Source organism: Equus przewalskii, chromosome 14, assembly GCF_037783145.1.
Source record: "Equus przewalskii isolate Varuska chromosome 14, EquPr2, whole genome shotgun sequence".
NCBI classification, from domain to species: domain Eukaryota; kingdom Metazoa; phylum Chordata; class Mammalia; order Perissodactyla; family Equidae; genus Equus; species Equus przewalskii.
The window spans coordinates 64,046,346-64,066,461 of NC_091844.1; the positions used below are offsets into that span (position 1 = coordinate 64,046,346).

At 39.0% G+C, this 20,116-nt stretch overlaps 1 protein-coding gene across 2 annotated transcripts in view; it reads left to right on the top strand.

Annotated features, from left to right (window-relative positions):
• The window catches only part of NLRC4 (NLR family CARD domain containing 4), a 44,374-nt gene that overhangs the window by 22,856 nt on the left and 1,402 nt on the right, over nt 1–20,116 (top strand). Inside the window, exons 6-8 of one of the 2 annotated variants that reach the window (XM_008544431.2) lie at nt 1,159–1,329; nt 3,484–3,576; nt 4,248–4,415. In XM_008544431.2, coding sequence (XP_008542653.2) covers nt 1,159–1,329; nt 3,484–3,576; nt 4,248–4,415 — 432 coding nt within the window. The remainder of the gene's footprint in view (nt 1–1,158; nt 1,330–3,483; nt 3,577–4,247; nt 4,416–20,116) is intronic. The other variant, XM_070574141.1, reaches the window with a different exon arrangement.

Genomic DNA, 20,116 nt, shown 5'->3' on the forward strand with positions numbered 1-20,116 from the left:
CAGTTTGCTGACTTGACCAAGCTCTCACCAATTGGTAGAAATGGTTCAGAAATACCTATTTGAGACAATCTGGTTCTACTATTAAGGAATCAAAGTCTGGGCTTCAAGAAATCAGTCTAAATTTACTATCTATTAAAGAGTTACTGTGCAATGGGTTAGGCACTATACTAGGCACTTTTACATACTCCCTCTCACTGAATCCTCACAATGGTCCTTGCACACAGGTATAGCTATCCCTGAAGCCATAGTGGAAAGGTCGAATAACTTGTCCAAGTTGACACAGTTATTAGGTATGAGATCCAGGAATCAAACTGACTGAAAGCTCGCGTTCATAACCTTTAAGCTACGTGTACTCCTGTAACAACAATTAATATTTACTTACTATGTGCCAGGCACCATACTAAATATGTTACATAGACTATCTGTAACCCTCCCAAAGTTGTGCAAGATAGGTATTATTAAAACTGTATATTTCTTTCCTATAGGTTAGAGTCCCATCAAGATAAGGAAATATTTTAATGACAAAAATGTATGCCTAACTAATCCTAAACTCCACATCAGCTTTAGACCTAAGAATGAGGGACATTTTAGAATGCTTTCCATTGTACTATTGATATCAGACAAATCTTTCTCCTGGTTAAACATGCTGCCTTGGATGTGGTCTTCATCGTGAAGCATCAGGCAGGCCCCATACCATGCAGTCACAAGCAGGGCTTCTTTAAGGCTGTAGACAGTTTTACTAGAAGCACAACAGGGAACTGAAGTCCCCATGCTGCCCTCCGAATTCAGCCTCTACCCCTTCTAAGACTTTGGAGGGTACTAAAGGGAGAGCGCTCACTCAGAAGACTTCATTCTATGAAAAAAACTCATAGTAAAGGTACATGCTGATACCCATTAAAATACTACGCATTTACTATAGTTTTCCTCATGCTGCTAAGAGAATGGCCTCCACATAAGTGAACTTCGTATGGTCCAGGAGACTGGAAAGTGATAGCTGAAAGAAAAACAACTCTCTCTGGCTTTTTATAATTCAGGATCTCTACAGAAAGAGTATGGCTCTCTGGGCAACTGCTCTTTGCCTTCTTTTCAGTCCATTAATCCATGGTTAAATCAGATGAACTTGGTGTCCTAATACATTCTCTTCCCATCTTTTTGCAGGTGAAGGTCTGACAAACCTGAAGAAGATGTGTCTACTTCGTCTGACCCACTTGTCTGACATTGGGGAGGGAATGGATCACATCGTAAAGTCTCTGTCAGCCGAACCCTGTGACCTTGAAGAAATCCAATTAGTCTCCTGCTGCCTGTCGGCAAATGCTGTGAAAACCCTAGGTAACTGTTGCCTGCATTAACTGAAGGAGAGCAGTGTAAGAGAACATGTGATACTTTTATACTAATGCATGCCAAGTCTCTCGAATGGAAATTTAATTTTTAGAGAAATTGGAAAAGATAATAAAGACTTCTAGGTAATATCTCACCTGTTTTTAATGACTTTCTCCATAATTGGAATGAAAATTTATAATAGATGGATAATAGGAGAGAATTTTGGAGTAATTGAAGATGTGATCATTTTAAGAGAAGGGGAAGAGGAAGAAAATAGGAAACAGGTGCTCGACACTGTCGTCTATACAGAAGTTGAAATATAATGATGTACACCTGAAATTTATATAATGTCACCTTAATAAAAAAAAGAAAAGAAATAGGTGCTTGAATAATAACTGTCTAATAAATATTTGAATGAATGGTTAAATAAATGATTGAGAAGCCTAGAGAAGGATTTCCTTAAATGTCCTCAGGCCTTCCAATTCTTACCCATTGCCCTGTTAAGATGGAGTTAACGTACATTAATATAAGAGTGGAGTCTTTTGAGTTCCCAAAGGATGTGCATACCAAGTATGGAGAAACTTTTGCGTATTTTTGGATCAACTGGATATGTTCAATTCAGATATTTTTTAAATTTAGATTTTGGGAAAAAAGATGGTCTAGCCCTTTTAAAAACAGAATATAAAACTGCGTGGAGTCTGTAAAGATTACTCAGGAAGCCATTTGTATGCTAACATTCATCAAAAGCTAGAGAAATCCATGATTAGAAAAGGCTAGACAAACACTGGGAGCATGAGAATGATGAACGCACCCTTTCACTTCTCTATTTGCCACTGCGGAGAGACAGATTTAGAACTAACAATGGCAACTGCACCCTTTTTAAGAGGCATTCCATGGGTTTTTTATTTTAAAGCACCAAACCCCAGAAGGTATTTTACTCTAAAAAAAGGGTTCATATGATTGATTAAAAATAATAATAGCTAACATTATAATGAGTATATAGTCATGAAAAACTTGATTAATATTTTTCAAAGAGATTTTTTCTAATCAGTCTTGATCGGAAAAACTTCAACTAGATTAAGCAACCATGATAAATATCTGAAGTGAAGACAAGAACTAAGCAGTTCTTAGCTACAGTGATGGCATTTTATAATTACTATTTGCATGTAAAATAGTTTTCCATATTTTATACCTCAGTATATTTGTATCTTTGTCATTAAAATACATCTCTTGTAGGTAGCATAGAGTTGGGTCTTACTTTAAAAAAAAAAGTCCATGGGGCTAGCCTGGTGGTGCAGCGGTTAAGTGCACACGTTCTGCTTTGGCGGCCTGGGGTTCATTGGTTCAGATCCCAGGTACGGACATGGCACTGCTTGGCACACCACGCTGTGGTAGGCGTCCCACATAGAAAGTAGAGGAAGATGGGCATGGATGTTAGCTCAGGGCCAGTCTTCCTCAGCAAGGAAAGAGGAGGATTGGCAGCAGTTAGCTCAGGGCTAATCTTCCTCCAAAAAAAAAATTTTTTTAAGTCCAGTTTTATGATCTCTGCCTTTTAATTGGAGTATTTAGTCAATTTACATTCAATGTAATTATTGATATGGCTAGATTTCCATCTGCCTTTTTGGTATTTGTTTCCTATTTTTCTCATCTGTTTTTTTTTTTTTTTTTTTTTTTTACTTTCTAAGTTCTTATTATTAACATAACAACTATGACATTAAAAAGATCATCTAAACTGAAGTTCACAAAGAACAGCTCAGCTCATCTGTTTTTGTTCTTTTGTTTCTCCTGCATGATAAGGGCATTTCAGAATTGGAAGCAACCTCACAGTTTATCTAGTTCAAATTCCTCATTCTGAAGATGAAGGCACTGAGGCTTAGAGAAATGGAGTAACTTTCCCATAGTGACATAACGACTATATCCCATGCTGCTTTATGAGAACTGAAGTTTACTAGCCAGAACTTAGGATCAGGAAATATCTGTCCATTTGTTCCTAGTCATGGGAGTTGGGGGTTAAACCTATCCAGATACCTTTGGGAATAATTAAATTAATCAAGTCAAATAACGGTTTGTATACTATCAAAAAAGAAGACAAGAACTCAGAATTCTTCTAGGGTTCTATAGTTCCCTGAAAGTCTTTTTACTTTGGCTTAAATTTTTTTCCAGCTCGGAATCTTCACAATTTGGCCAAACTGAGTATTCTTGATTTATCTGAAAATCACCTGGAGAAGGATGGAAATGAAGCTCTGCATGAACTGAGTAAGAATGACAATCTAGCCAAGATCAGATACTTGGATTTATGTGTGGATAGTCAGAAAAACATAGGCTAAGCCCTGAGATTTCTTTTACCCACAATTGTCTTGCTAGATGTTCCTTAAGGAAGCCAGTTAGCCCTTTCTTAAACTGCCCTTGAGGAACACAGGCCCATGACTTTTGAGTCACACATTTTCACATGCTCATTGCACCTGAGGCTCCCACCTGCTTGTTTTCTTCTAGGGAGCTAGTGTCTGAGAGTAAGTGATGTTCAAGACAAATTTGCTTAAGGAGTTAGTGATACAATTTTTAAGGGTGATAGTGATATTGTGATTATGCTAAAAAAAAAAAATAAAAGAACTGATACTTACGGTCTGAGATTTGCTTCAAAATGATATAGAAGGGAAGGAATTTGGTGAGGACAAAGCAAGATTGTCCATGATTTGACGTTTGTTGAAAGTTGGCTTATTAGTACGTATAGTTTCATTAAACTATTCTGCATAATGTTTGTATATTATTGAACAGTTTCCATAAAAATATTAACCAAAAACCAAGTAGATTCTCATTGCACATTGAGTAGGCTGCAGAGATAAAGACCATTCCTTCTCCCACATCCCTTCATCCTTCATCAGTTTTGAGGTGGATCCCATTCCTGAACTGCTCTGTGGTTCTTCAAGTTGACAGGCTGTACATCCTGGAACAGCTAACTGTGCTGATGCTGCCCTGGTGGAGTGATGTACGAGTCAGCCTGACCAGTCTACTGGAGCAGCTGGAGGGCGCCCCACAGCTCATCAAGCTTGGGCTGAAAAACTGGAGACTCACAGATGCAGAGATTAGAATTCTAGGTAGGTACACATACACAGAGCCAAGGGAAAAGAAGTTGGCCCTAAAAAAGTTCTTAAGTTGGTTTTATTTATTTATTTAGTGCCTTCATTTATTTATTTATTTTGCCTCCTCTTTTTTTATACAAATATATTTAAAGAGAGTTCACACATGTTAAGGAGTTAAACAATTTAAACACTGGCCTGGGGCCTGCCCTGTGGCTGAATGGTTAAGTTCCAGCACTCTGCTTTGGTGGCCCAGGGTTTCACTGGTCTGGATCCTGGGCACGGACCTAGCACTGCTCATCAAGCCATGCTGAGGCAGTGTCCCACATAGCAGAGCCAGAAGGACCTACAACTAGAATGTGCAACTATGTACTGGGGCATTTCAGGGAGAAGAAGTAAAAAAAACAAAAGAAGATTGGCAACATATGTAAGCTCAGGTGCCAATCTTTAAAAAAAATAAAAACAAAAACAAAACACCGGCCTGCCTTCAGATTTTTAAGCATTTCACCTACAGTATTAAAGAAAAAGCATTCACATTATATGACAAGGTGTTTTATGTTACGAACTGCTCTTCCTAGCCTTAACTGTCTGAAATTCAACAATGCCCCTCCAAGCTGGGAAAATATTTTTAAGCCACCTGTTGAGTATTCAAAAAGTGTAAATATAAGTGCAACTTTATCTAAATGAGGTCACAGAATATCTTTAAGTAGTCGTGATAAAATCCAAGAAGAAACAGAGATACAGTCATGTGTCACTCAAGGACGGAGATACAGTCTAAGAAATGCATTATGAGGCAATTTTGTCATTGTGCGAACAGCATAGAGTGTACTTACACCAACCCAGATGGTATAGCCTACTACACACCCAGCCTATATGGTACTAATCATATGGGACCACCATCGTATATGCAGCCATCATTGAGTGAAACGTTGTTATGCAGGGCATGATGATATATAAATGACTAAAGACACTACCAGCCTCAGGCAGTTGATGAAGGGTCCTTATGCTATCTGTATTAGTTATCAATTCCTGTGTAACAGGTTATCCCAAAACTTAGTGGCTTAAAACAACTATAAACATAATCTCAGCTTCTGTCAGTCAGGAGTTTGGGAGCAGCTTAGCTGGGTGGTTCTGGCTTAGGCTCTGTCATGAGATTGCAGTCCAGATGTCAGCCAGGGCTGCCGAAGGATCTGCCTCCAAGGCAGCTGCTCACTTGGTTGGTAAGTTAATGCTGGCTGTTGGCTGGAGGCCTCAGTTTCTCATCCCTGGACCTCTCCATAGGCTGCTTAAGTGTCTTCACAACGTGGTAGTCCAGAGCAAGAGATCTAAGAGAGACCCAGTTGGAAGCTGCAGTGTCTTTTATGACCTACCCATGGAAGGTCATTTCTGCTCATTTCTGCTGTATCCTATTGGTTACCCAGGTCAGCCCTATCAAGTATGGGAGGGGACAGTATAGGGGAGTGAAAACTAGGAGGTGAGGATCATTGGAGCCATCTTGAAAGTGGACTACCATACTATCTAAAGCAAAGGATTGATAAAACAACCTTGACTGCCTTCATTTCCCTTACAAATTGTCTATAATGTATTTGCAGTATACATATCATAAAACTTACTATTTTAGCCCTTTTTAAGTGTACAGTTCTGTGGCATTAAGTACATTCACATTCTTTTGCCCCATCCATCACCATCACCATCCATCTCTAGAACTTTTTCATCTTCCTTGACTGAAACTCTGTATCCATTAAACCCTAACTACCCCCCTGCTCCTCTTTTTAAAACGTTCTTTCTTAGAAATGCTTATGTCTCTAAGTCCTTAGGCTGCCCTAATGGTTTTGTCTTCCCTAAGGGTACTTCAAGTTCTGGATCTTTCCTTCCCGTAATTCCTAACTCCACTTCCACCTCTTCTAACCACTCCCTTAACCCATCAAATCATAGCATCCTGGTTGTTATTCTTTCAGGCTCCTCCTGTGCTCTGAGTGATATTGGAGGCAAGCGGCTTCAGTGACAGAGTAATTAGTTAGCTAATAAATAATCCCTCTCTGGCAACCTCATACCTTAAGGATGGAGGGGGAGGTGTCTTTTCAAGGCTGTTGGGGAGCGTGTAGAATTAGAATTACATGTGAGGGAGGCATATTTAGGTAGAGACCTTTTAGCATCTTTCAGATCTTTAAGTAGGTAGCTGCCTAATTTGCCCACTTCTGAGGATGTCCTTTGAGAGCAGAGAAGGAGACGGTGTGTTTAACGAAATAGGAAGTAAGCCAGGGAGTCATTTGCCATTTGACTTTAATTGCCTATTGCCTTACAGCCTCCATATGTAAATGATAAAAATAAGCATAACAGAAGGCAAGTGACTCTTTGAAATTTAGCAGTAATGATGTGCCCTAAAAGGCAAGTAAAAAAAAACGACAAAATGTACAAATCAACGGTAGTAACTAATTTATTCTCAAAGTCTTTTTTAAAAGAATTTGTGGAATTATCATTATATCCCTAATAAAAGATAACTATTATTATTCCTTTTTTATGAAGAAACAGAGACATAAGAAGGTTGTCATATTAAAGCTGGGAAAAGGGTTGGAGACAGAAGAGGACGAGTTGGTGAAAAAGGGGAGAGAGTGTAGGTGCTGGCATTGCTCCCCTCAAGCCATCTCCTCTACTTCACAGACGTACAGGAAGCAGTCTGCTTGGGCTTGAGGTAAAGCTGAAGAGTGAGAGCCAAGCATTCCCTGCCTTTGCTCTCTAGCCAGGTGAAGAGACTGATAGCTGTCAGGCCCCTCTAGCGGCTCCACCTTTATGAAATGGTTAGGTGCATTGGTTTTGGAGTCAGACAGACCTGCCCGCCCCTTTCATTTTATGTATGTCTGATCTGCAGCAACTTAGTTAAAGTCTCTGAGCCTCAGTTTACTCATCCGTATCCGTCAAATGAGGATAATTACAATACCGATCATATTAGTGGTCATTGTGCTAATCAGTAATTGAGCGAATCCATACAATGTAAGGAGTTCAACAGTGACCTACTGTATATGCTCAGTAAATGGTACTGTGATCATTATCCTCTGTGGATTCCATGGCAAGCCAGAAACTAAGATTATCTTCCTTTTAAAAAAGGCTCCCTTGGCCTGGAAAATAGAGGACAACCTGCTCATTTTTAATATATAAAACCTTTTACAATGAAGCCTCAATTCACCGTCCTCTTCACCTTCATCTTCTGCCACACTTCCCAACCCGCGTGAGGTTCCATCCTCATGGACCTCTTGCTGTTCCCCCAAAATGCCTTTGTATATGTACTCCTTCTAGAATGTCCTTCACCATCTCCTATAGTCACTTTAAGACCTAACTTAGATATCTCCTCCTTGGTGAAATATTTTCCCTATGTTCCCTTTTCTGCACCCCCACATGGAACCTAGATGTTTGCTTTAAGCCTCTTGTGTAGAGTCTTTCAAACTTTTTGTTTTGGTGAGGAAGATTGGCCCTGAGTTAACATCTGTTGCCAATCTTCCCCCTTTTACTTGAGGAAGATTGTCACTGAGCTAACCTCTGTGCCAATCCTCCTCTATTTTGTATGTGGGACAATGCCACAGTGTGGCCTGATGAACCATGTGTAGGTCTGTACCTGGGATCCGAACTGGTGAACCCTGGGCCACCAAAGCAGAGTGCATGAATCCAACCACTCTCCCACCGAGTTAGCCCTCAAACTTTTTTTGACTATGACCCACAGTTATAAATACATTTTATCTCTTGATCTAACACGTACATACACATTTACAAAGTTTCACAAAAAGTAATTATTTTTTGCTATGTGTAATACACTCATTATCTATTCTTTCTATCCTATTGCAATTAAAACATCCTGATTGCAACCCACTAAATTTCATGTTCTTCTAAAGGAGGGGAGGCCCTGCAGCTTAGAAAAAATGCTGCCCTAATCTACATACTGACCAGGATGTCAACCTAGATCCAGGGCTTCTGTTTCCGTGGTCACTTCTGGCTCTGAATTTCCCTGGTTTCGTGGTTTCTTCCTCTGAATTTCTGCTCCTGTGTGTCTCTAGATCTATCATCTTGCCTCCTGCAGTGGTTCTTTTCCCTACTCTCCAAGTCACTCACATGGGGAGAAGAGTCACCTGTCCTTAATTTCCACAAAAAGGCCCAGTGTAATTACAGATGTAGCAGGTTTACTGAGTGCTTATGGGTAATTGTGAGGGTGGCATTACATGATAGTTCTAAATAGCAGATTAGTTAAATTTAATATTGGCACTTTCCATTCTCAAAGAGACACAAACATTTTTGCCAATTCAGGCACCAGTTGCCTGTCAATTGCCTTGTCCTCTTCCCATTTCCCCAGCAATTCCAAAAAAATTCCTTCCATTTTATTACGAAGAGTAATTCCATTATATCCAGTCCCCTAAAGCCAAACTCAGCTCTGTACCGTCCTTTACATATCCAAAGACTCACAAGTGCTCCATCAACAGTGGGTTTCAGTTCCAGGTCTCACCTGCTCCCCTCCACCACCAGGCTCTCCAAACAGCGCAGAGAAGAACAGACTTACTTTCCCCATTATAGGAATCATGTCAGAAGGCAGAAGTCAGTGTTAGGGTTCATTTTGTTTGTGTACTTTTTAATTGAAGTATAACACACCCACAGAAAAGTGCACAAATCCTAAGTAGATAGTACAATGAATTTTCACAAGGTGAACATACCGGTGTAACTAGGACCAAGATCAAGAAACAGAAGATTACCAGCTCTATAGCTCCTTTCTCTCTAAGGGCAACTGCTATCCTGACTTCTAACACTATAGATTAGTCTTGGCTGTTTTTGAATTTTACATAAATGGAATCATACGGTATATATTCTTTTGTGTCTTCTTTTGCTCAACATTTTGTGTGTGAGATTCATCCATATTATTGTGTGTAGTTGTGGTTCATTTATTCTCATTGTTGTAAAATCTTCTATTGTGTGAGTATACCTCAGCTGATTTTCCCTTTCTACTGTTGATAGGCATTTGAGTAATTTTTAGCTTTGAATACTATTAGTAGTGCTGCCTTGAACATTTTTGTACATATCTTTTGGTGAACACAGGGACACATTCTTGCTGGGTATATACCTAGGAGTAGATTTGGAGTATAGGTAAAGATAACAGGCAAGCATATGTTCAGCTCTGGTAGATATGCCAGTTTTCCAATGTTCTTGTATCCAATTCCAGTGTTAAAAAATAGTGGTTTTCTTTATTACACACAGACAGTGCTTTATTTTTATTAGAGCACTTACCATTTGGATTTAGAGAATGTGTTCATATGTCTATCTGCCCTACTAAACTGTGGGCCCTTTGAGGACAGGGCCCATGCCATTAGACTTGGTATTGAGTGTATATCCCACAGGGGATGCTCAATAAATACTTGTTGTATGAATGAGCAAATTAACTTACAGGAGTTCCACAGTTTGCCCTGAGGTATAAACTAGCTTGAGCTCTTAGAACCTCAGGTTTTGTTATAGTAAATGCTGTTTTCCTATATATAATCATACAAAAATTCTAACACACTTGTATGATTTCACAACCTCTTTATAATATCCCAGCCAAGTGACTGTTCAAACTGAAATCCTGTAGCTTAAGTTTCCTGGCTCTGGAAATACCTCCACAATACCTCCCCTGGATCAGACCTGGCTTTCAGATTCTCATCCCCATTTAGTGATGATATACATCATGGATGAGATGCAATATGCCTTGAGATGGGATAATAAAACGCAGACTGGTAATAAGAGATGGGGAGTCTAATGAAATAAAGGCTACAGAGAAAGAAGTAGGGAGGAAATATGTCATGAGATGGGCAATGTATAATGAGACACAGGGTGGCTGAGATGCACTGGAGACATAGGGGGTATTTTGAGAAAGGTATCTTTTTACCAAAGGTTTTACACACCTCCTGGCCCTAACTGAAACCTGGCTCTCCCCTATAGCTCTCTTAAGCAGTCAATTTTTATTCTCCTAATTTTCATGCCTCTCAGAGTCGAAAAACAAGGTCAGGTTCTCCTTGATTCTCACTGCCCTTCCAGTACACTCCTTCTCCAACCTCATTGAAAATTCCTACTTCCACGAGGGTTAGGCCATTTGACTAGACTACATTCTGTCCCTTCTTATTGCAGAACTATGAATTTCTTGTCATTTATTCACTGAAGACTTTGGCAGCTGTCTGACAGAATTCCTCACTCTCTCACTCTGGTCATCAACCTAGAAAACTTCACTTTTTATCTGAAACTACTCAACCAACATACAGCACCTTCCTCTTCAGTGACCTTCCCTTCCACTCTCCTTCAGCCATCCGCTCTATGAGCATGGACTTATCAGCTCATGATAATTCACTTAAAATTTTTCTACCTCCAGGATATTAAATTCAGATAATTCGTTCTCAAACTACAACCTTCTACATTTCCATCTTAATTACTTAATAATTCGTTATCATCAGTTCATTTTACTTCATTGGGACTTCTAGTCCATTGAGCCCACTAATATCTACCCATTTAATAGCCCCCATATATCTTGACTTCCCTTTCCCACCTAGTTTAGATTCCATCCTCCATCCTTGCAAACATTCTTGTCACAAGGGCTGAAATTCTCATGGCCCACAGTATCACAAGTCAATTTAGGTAATGACATTTAGTGATGGATATGTGTGATAGATGCAATAGTGAAATGAAGAAAGTGTAATGGGAGATGGAGTCTCTAATTAAAGGAAGACTACCTAATGAGATGCAGGGAGAAAATGAGATGTGGATGTGAGCTATGAAATTAGATAACAGTGGTTGTGGTATACTTTCCTGGCAAAATTCCAAGCCTGGATTGTCCTTAATTTTCCACTTTTTCTGTACCTACACTCAGGCTGCCGGGGGAAAAAAAATCATACAATTTGGCAAGTTTATAGTGACAAATTTCAACAAAAATATTTAGAACTGAATGGAAAGAAAACATTATATATCAAAACGTGGCATGCAGCAAAAGCAGGGCTTGAATAAAATTCTCACAGCCTTAAATACTTATATCAGAAAAGAAAAAAGGCTGAAAATTAATGTTTCTAATTTAAGAAGGCAGAAAACCAACAGAGTAAACCCCAAGATAATAAACATGAGTATAAATAAATGAAATAGAAAACAAAAATATAGCAAAAAAGATTAATAATAAAGTCAGTTCCTTAAAAAGAGTAACAAAATAGGTAAAAGCCAAGCAAGACTGATCAAGAAAAAATAGAGTGACATAAATAATTTCATTAATCAAAATGGAGACATAAACACATGAACATTTGTGGTAGCTTTATTCATTATTGCCAAAAACTGGAAGCAACTGAGATGTCCTTCAATAGGTGAATGGATAAACAAACTATGGTATAGTCATACTATAGTATATTATCCAGTGGCAAAAAGAAATGAGCTATCAAGCCACGAAAAGACGTACAGAAAACTTAAATACATATTGCTAAATGAAAAAAGCAAGTCTGAAAAGGCAACATAATTTATGACTCCAATTATATAACATTCTGGAAAAGGCAAAACTATTGAGACATTAAAAACCTCAGTGGTTGCCAGGGGCTCAAGAGGAGAGGAGGGCAGGGACTTTTTAGGGCAGTGGGACCATTCTGTATGATACTGTAATTGTGCATATATGACACTATGCATCTGTTGAAACCGATAGAACTTTACAACACAAAGAGTGAACCTTAATACATTCAAACTAAAAAATCGTTTAGGAGGTCAAGGAAACCTGAGCACAGAATGCAGAATGCAAAGCAATCCCATTGTATTACAAACTATAAAACCACCTTACTGAAGAGGATGAAGGGAAAGGTATTGACCCAAATAACTTTGGAAATGAGTGGCCCGTAAAACTAAAGGCAAACAAACTACATTAGCACTGTACTCCAACTGATAGTTATATCCCATGGGGATACAGGTTAGCAATTCTGATACTGCTATACATATACACTGGTATTGAATAGTTCATTAAATGGATGGCAGATGGTGGGAACTAGGTTTCTCATTGTTGGGGTGGGATTGACAGCAAGATGAGGAGGCTGGAATGATCCATGCGGTAATGGATTAGATTTGGAGATGTCAGTATGAACTCATCTCATGTTTAGCTTAATATAGATATAGATAGTTACATACAGAAATACATATATATATATATATGTATATATAGTATTTACACGTGTATATACTTTTTTAAAAAAAAAGATTTTATTTTTCCTTTTGCTCCCCAAAGCCCCCTGGGACATAGTTGTATATTTTCAGTTGTGGGTCCTTCTAGTTGTGGCATGTGGGACGCCGCCTCAGCATGGCAGCATGGCTTGATGAGCGGTGCCATGTCCACACTCAGGATGCAAACTGGCAAAAACCCTGGGCCTCCGAAGTAGAGTGTGCGAATTTAACCACTTGGCCACGGAGCTGGCCCCAATATACTTTTAAGTATATAAATATATTTATATAGTATATTTAAGTATATACTATATATAGTATATTATGTGTATACTAATATACTATGAGATAATAGAAAACGTATATTGGTTTCTGCCCCTGGTTCCTGGCACAGAGTTCCTGAAACCCTTTTAATTTCCTAAGTGATAAGAGCATTAGGAGCATCTCTTGTTCTAATATTTGGTCTTTGACCCCATCCCTGACACAGGGCTCCTAACACCCTTGTAAATTCCTAAGTGATAAGAGCACTAGGAGCATCTTTTGCTCTATTGAGGCAACTCTGGGTGAGCTCCTGGATAGGAGCTGGTCACCAGAAAGATCAAAACATGATTAGAAGCCTGGAATTTTCAGCCCCACTCCCCACCCTCCAGAGAAGGGAGGGGGCTGGAAATGGAGTTAATAATTAATCATGCATATATGAGGAAGCCTCCATAAAACCTCAATAGTAGGGGGTTCGGAGAGCTTCCAGGTTGGCAAACATCCACACCAGGAGGGTGATGCACCCCATCTCCACAAGGACAGAAGCTCCTACATTTGGGAGCCTCCCAGATCTCACTCTATGTGTCTCTTCTTCTAGCTGTTCATCTATATCCATTATCACATCCTTTAATAAACTGGGAAACATTAAGTGTTCCTCTGATTTCTGCGAGCTGCTCTAGCAAATTAATGGAATCTGAGGACGGGGTCATGGGAAACTCTGATTTGTAGTCAAATCAGACAGAAGTTGTGAGTACCCTGGGGACCTACTACTTGTAATTGGCATCTGAAGGAGGGTGGGAACAGTCTTGTGGGACAGAGCTCTGAATCTGTGGGGGCTGACAGTATCTTCAGTTAGTGTTAGAACTCAGTTAAATTGTATGACACCAGCTGGTATTGCAGAGACCTGCTTGGTGTGGGGAAAAACCTCCACATATTTGGTGACCAGAAGTGTTTGAAGTGTTTTGTATGAGTAGTAAAGGAGACGCACAGGAGAAAAACAGGAGGTAGACAGAATTGAGTTTTTCTTACACTTATACATACACATATTCTTTGCTCTGTCAGCTGAGAGGGCCTAGAAGCAATGGCACCTCAGAAGCAATGGGCACTCATGGTACCCAGATCTTAAGTTTCCAATACCATTCTCCAATAAAACGAACCAGGGTGCTTTGACAAAATGGCTAATTCTAGGACTGGGGAAATATATAAGATAAGACAAGGCTATATAAAATATAAACATACAAGTAAATACAGATATTTAAGGTAAACCTAGGGCACCTTGTAGTGCCAGAAAAGTAAGGAAATGTTGAAAACAAAAACCAAACCAACAAACAAAAAAACACCTACAATGATGGGAGTATGTCAAAACGACACAGGAGCCAACTAAAAGAGCTCACGGTGGCTAGCAGGAACAATTTGAGCAACAAAATAAATAAAACAGTGTTAGGTTATATCCCAAAGCATAAAATAAATATCATGAGTCCGTTCTAACATAAATAAATTATTGAATAAATAAACAAATGGTGAAGGAGACAAATCTCCCATGCAGAAGAATTCCAAATAATTACATAAATACTTTGCCCACAGGGAACGGAGCATAATTCTCACTACTTAAGTGTAGACTGCACATGGTAACTTCCTTAGTGAAAGCACAGAAAGGGGAGAAAAGAGTAGCTTTACAGTGGATCAACTTGACAAACACTACCTTAGCCAGGTGATCAAGGTTAACGTTAGCAGTGATAAGCCATGTTCATAGCATGTACCCCGGACATGATGTGAGGAAAATGGTGCTTTATCTCTGTGATCTTCCTCCCCCAAATCCATAATCCCAGTCTAATCATGAGAAAAACATCAGACAAGTTCTAATTAAGGGGGCTTCTACAAAATAGCTGACCAATACACCTCAAAACTGTCAAGGTAAGCAGAAACAAGGAGAGTCTGAGAAACCATCACAAGACAAGCGGTTCCAAAAGGAGCCTAAGGAGAAATGATGATTAAATGTAATGTGATATCATGGATGAGATCCTGGACCAGAAAAAGGACATTGGTAAAAACTAAGGAAATCTTAATAAATTATGGACTTACGTTAATAAAGTATCAATATTGGTTGACTAACTGCAACAAATACGCCATCATAAGGTAAGATGTCAATAACAGGAGAAGCTGGGTGTGGAGTGTATGGGAACTCTGTTCTATGTCTGCAATTTTTTTTGTAAATCTAAAACTGCTCTAAAAAATAGTTGATTAAAAAATCAAAGGTAAAAAAAGAGTGATAATTACAGATAAATCACAGATTTAAAAGATATAGAAATCCATCAACTATACCAACAAATTTGAAAGCTTAGACAAAGAAGACATGTTTTTAGAAAAATACAATTTACCAAACTTATTCAAGAATTAGGAGAAAAATCTAAATAAGCCTGTAACTATCTTATAAATTGAAGAATCGAACTTCTTTCCATAAAGAAAAAAACTGAACCGAGATATATTTTTGGCAAGTTTCACCATTAGGCAAACCTTGTAGTAATAATTGTTACAGGCAACATTAACTGGTGGAGGCTAAAATCAGGGGCAAAACTTTCAGGATGTTAGTATCTTATCCAAGATATTTATCAATTTAAAAAGGAAAAATAGCAACTTTACAATAGAAAACCTTAAACCAGAAATCGATGAAAAGATATCCTGTGTTCATGGATTGGAAGACTTAATATTGTTAAGACAGCAACGCTCCCCACATTGATCTACAGAGTCAAGGCAGTTGCTATCAAGATTCCAGCTGCTTCTCTGAAGAAATTGACAAGCTAATCCTAAAATTCATATGGAAATTCAAGGAACCCAGAATAGCTAAAACAATCTGGAAAAAGTAGAACAAAGCTGAGGACATACATGTCCCAATTTCAAAACTTACTACAAAGCTACAGTAATCAAGACAGTGTGGTACTACAATAAGGACAGATTTATAGAACATTGAATATCCACATGCAAAAGAATGAATTTGGACCTCTACCTCACACCATATGCAAAAAGTTAACTCAAAATGCATCAAAGATCTAAAAGTAAGAGCTAAAACTATTAAAAAAGTTGAAGAAAATCTGAGAGTAAATTTTCATGACTTCAGGTTAGGCAAAGTCTTGGATATGGCAACCAAACACAAGTAAGAAAGGAAAAAAAATAGATAAATTGTACTTCATCAAGTGCACAAACAGTTGTACTTTAAAGGACACCATCAAGAAAGTGAAAATACAGGGCTGGCCTGGTGGCATAGTGGTTAAGTTCATGCCCTCCACTTCGGTGGCCAGGGGTTCACTGGTTGGGATCCCAGGCGTGGACCTAGTACTGCTTGTGAAGCCATGCTGTGGCAGCATTCCACATAAAGTAGAGGAAGACTGACACAGATGTTACTTTGTGACAATCCTCCTCAAGCAGAAAGAGGAAGATTGGCAACAGATGTTAGCTCAGGGCCAATCTTCCTCACCAAAAAAAAAAAAAAAAAAAAACAAAAACAACAGAGTGAAAATACAACCCACAGAATTGGAGAAAATTTTTGCAAATGATATACCTGATAAGTGACTACTATCTAGAATATATAAAGAATTCTTACAACACATTGATAAGAAGGCAAATCAATTTTTAAAATAAGCAAAGGATCTGAATAGACGTTTCTCCAAAAAAGATATATAAATGACCAATAAACACCAGAAAAGATGCTCAACATCATTAGGATCAGGGAAATGCAAATCAAAGCCACAATGAAATGCTCCTTCCTACCCACTAGGATGATTATAATAACAAAGACAGAAAATAACAAGTATTGGCAGGGACATGGAGAAATTGGAACCCTCATATGCTGGTGACTGGAATGTAAAATGATACAGCCACTTAGGGAAATATTTTGGCAGTTCTTAAAAGGTTAAACACAGAGTTAACAATTCCAACCCTAGGTACCCAAGAGAAATGAAAATCTATGTCCACACAAAAACTTGTTTACAGCATTTTTAATAGCACCAAAGTGGAAACAACCCAAATGTCCATCACTAATGAATGGATGAACAAAATGTGGTCTAGCCCTACAGCAGAGTATTATGCAGCTGTAAAAAGGAATGAAGTATTGGAACATGCTACAACATAGCTAAACCTTGAAAATATCATACAAAGTGAAAGAAACCAGTCACAAAAAACCATTGTATGATCAAACACATTGTATGATTCTGTTTATATGAAATGTCCAAAATAGGCAAATCTATAGTGACAGAAAGTAGATTAGTAGTTGCCAGGGTCAGGGTTGGGGGGGCGCGTTCGGAGATGGGAGTGATTGCTAATGACTACAGTGTTTCTTTCTGCAGGTGATTAAAATGTTCTGGAATTAAATAGTGCACAACTTTGTAAATATACTAAAAATCATTGTAGTGTATACTTTGAAAGGGCGAATTTTATGGCAGATGTGGATTATATATCAAAAAACAATAAAAGTATATTCTAAGCAATATATTTTAGACATAGTCTTTGTCAAAATCATATTTTTTAAAATACAAAAGAATGATAAACTCCACATCCAGAATAATAGTTCCTTTGGGTCAGGAATGAGGCGGATGTGTAGAATAGGGGGATATCACATAGTAGGTCCAAGTTTTTGTCTATGTTCTTGTTCTCAGGCTGGGTGATAGATTCATGAGTGAGTGAGTGAGTAGGTAAATTAGCGATCCAATTCTGAATACCCGAGGCCCATTAAAGCAATAAATGCAATCTCTCTCAATATTTCCTGGCAGTCTTACTGTGCTTCTGTATGCAGTACTCTACATAAACTATCTCAAACTTTACTCTCCTTAATCCACCAGTCTTTCACTATTTCACAGTGGATGTGATTTTTTTCTCTCCTTCTCCTCCTATCTAAGGGGAGTCTCTGCTCTAGCAGTGTTGGAGATTCCGGCTTTGCTCTCCTATACGGACAACATTTCATCAAGTATGCCCCTCATTACTGGCTCTTTCCTATAAATTTTTAAGATACTCAAATCTCTCTCATTTTAAATAAAACTCTTCCTGAATCCTGTCTTCGTCCTATGGCTATCATTCTCTCTCCTCTCCTTCAAGACTGAAATTTGTGTACCCTCAGTACATCTCCATTTCCCGGTCATCCACTACTTTCTACTCATTCCAGCTGACTCTCTATACACCTGCACATGGCTTACTTCAGTTGACACTTTTTGAAAGTGTCTAACTTGAGTTCCTACTCAAGTGGGAGTAGGATACTTGACATTGAACATTCCCTCCTTTTCGAAATGTTCTCTTGATTTCCATGCCACCTTGGCTACTTCTTGATCTCCTTTGCAATGGCAATTCCTGCACCCGGATATTACATCCTCCCAGTTTTCCTTAGAGCTTGGTCCTGGGATCTCTGCCCTTCTTCATCACAGATTGCATTTGATATTAAAGCTTTAATCGCCACTGTTTGATTATGACTCCCAAAATTTTGTTTCTAGCCCACCAGTAATCTGGGACCACCAGATAGAAATTGTTGCTAGCTCAAGAATCTATTTCACCTGTTCTAACAAAACCCTTCATTTAAATGGCATCTTTCAATTTAAAGGTTTGAGGCTGAACTCTATCCATCCCGTTCTCAAAAAGACAGCCATCACAGCTGAACTCCATTACCCAGTTTGTTCTTTAAAAAAGAACCATCATATATCCTATTCATGTTCTAGAATCTTTGTTAAATCCTGGGTCCAATCATTCTGCCACATGGATCCTGGTATCATATTTTTATTTTCCAAGCACTATTTCTTGTTCTCCAATTACACTTTTTAAATAATAGCATCTTACTTTTGTTGGGTAGATGAAGTAACTTTTTAAGGTCTCTGAAAAGAATTAAGTTCTTCAAGTTTGTTTTTCCTGTTCCCTATGTTGCCTCATTTCTTGAGTTTTTTGTTTGATTTTTAGTCTCCGTCTTCTTTGTGGGAGGCTCTTCTCAAGACTCTGGTATTCCTCTACTGTTCTCTTCACGTTTTAGAGTGGGGCACAAGTTGACAGGAGGCTCCGTGTGCCTGAGGGAGGGGGTGAATTTTCAACTGGTTAGCTTCACTGTGATCAGAAAAGCTAAATGGCTCTTTTTTTGTAGTACCTTTTCTTGGAGGCAGTTCAATTTCTCCTAAGAAGGATCCTTTAGTCTTTCTCCTGGAGCACATAAGCCCAATGGCCAGTGTTCTGGGAATAAAGTGGGATTGGAAGGCCTATTGCCTGTGTGTGCTCCCTGGGCACCCTGACCTACCACAGCACCTGTCACCCATCTAATTACTTTTACAATGTATGTTTTCACAATATATTGTAAACCCCAAGAGTCAGGGGCCATGTCTGTCCTTTTCACATATCCTCAGCTCCCAGCACAATCTGTAGCACACAGTAGGCACTCAAAAATGTTTGATGAATGAATAAGTGCTAAGAGCTCTGGTCAGGTGAACTACAGGGTGGTCTCTGGCAATACTAGAGTTTTGCTTAGGATGCAGGAACCCTTCAAGGATCAGAATCCTTATACCAAGAGCACTTGAGATTTTGCCTGGAATTTGGATCAAGCCACTTGTATTCTTCACATCCCACGTACAGCCTATAGCTCTAAATGTCAGATTCCTTTCCTCTCAGACTTAGTCTGCTTGTTGTGATGACAAAAACACTGAAAATTAACCTGACAAGGGCCAGCCCAGTGGTGCAGCGGTTAAGTTCGCATGTTCCACTTCTCAGCGGCTCAGGGTTCGCCGGTTTGGATCCCGGGTGCGGACATGGCACCACTTGGCACAAGCCAAGCTGTGATATGCGTCCCACATATAAAGTAGAGGAAGATGTGCACAAATGTTAGCTCAGGGCCAGTCTTCTCCAGCAAAAAAGAGGAGGACTGGCAGTAGTTAGCTCAGGGCTAATCTTCCTCAAAAAAAAAAAAAAAACCTGACAAAATGCATGCCCTTGGATTATGGATGATGTTGCTTTTCCTTGGCTCCTGTGCTTGCATACATTCTAGTAATTATCCAAGAAGCTCTCTCATTAAGTGGATATCATTCTTAAACCTTAGCAGATAGCCTGGATAAATAGCTTGCCCCGTGAGGGTAGAACGGGCTTTAAATTCTTCTTCGTTAAGGTCCTCTTAGGTGGTGAAATCTGTTCTAGTCGAGGAGAAAAGAAGCTGCTCTTTGGGGAAGGAGACTTATATATAGACACACTACCTGGCAACCAGCATTTCGACTGAGTGCTTGCCATGCTGAGAAGCACATGGAAAAGAGGCAGAGGCAGAAAGGACATGAACA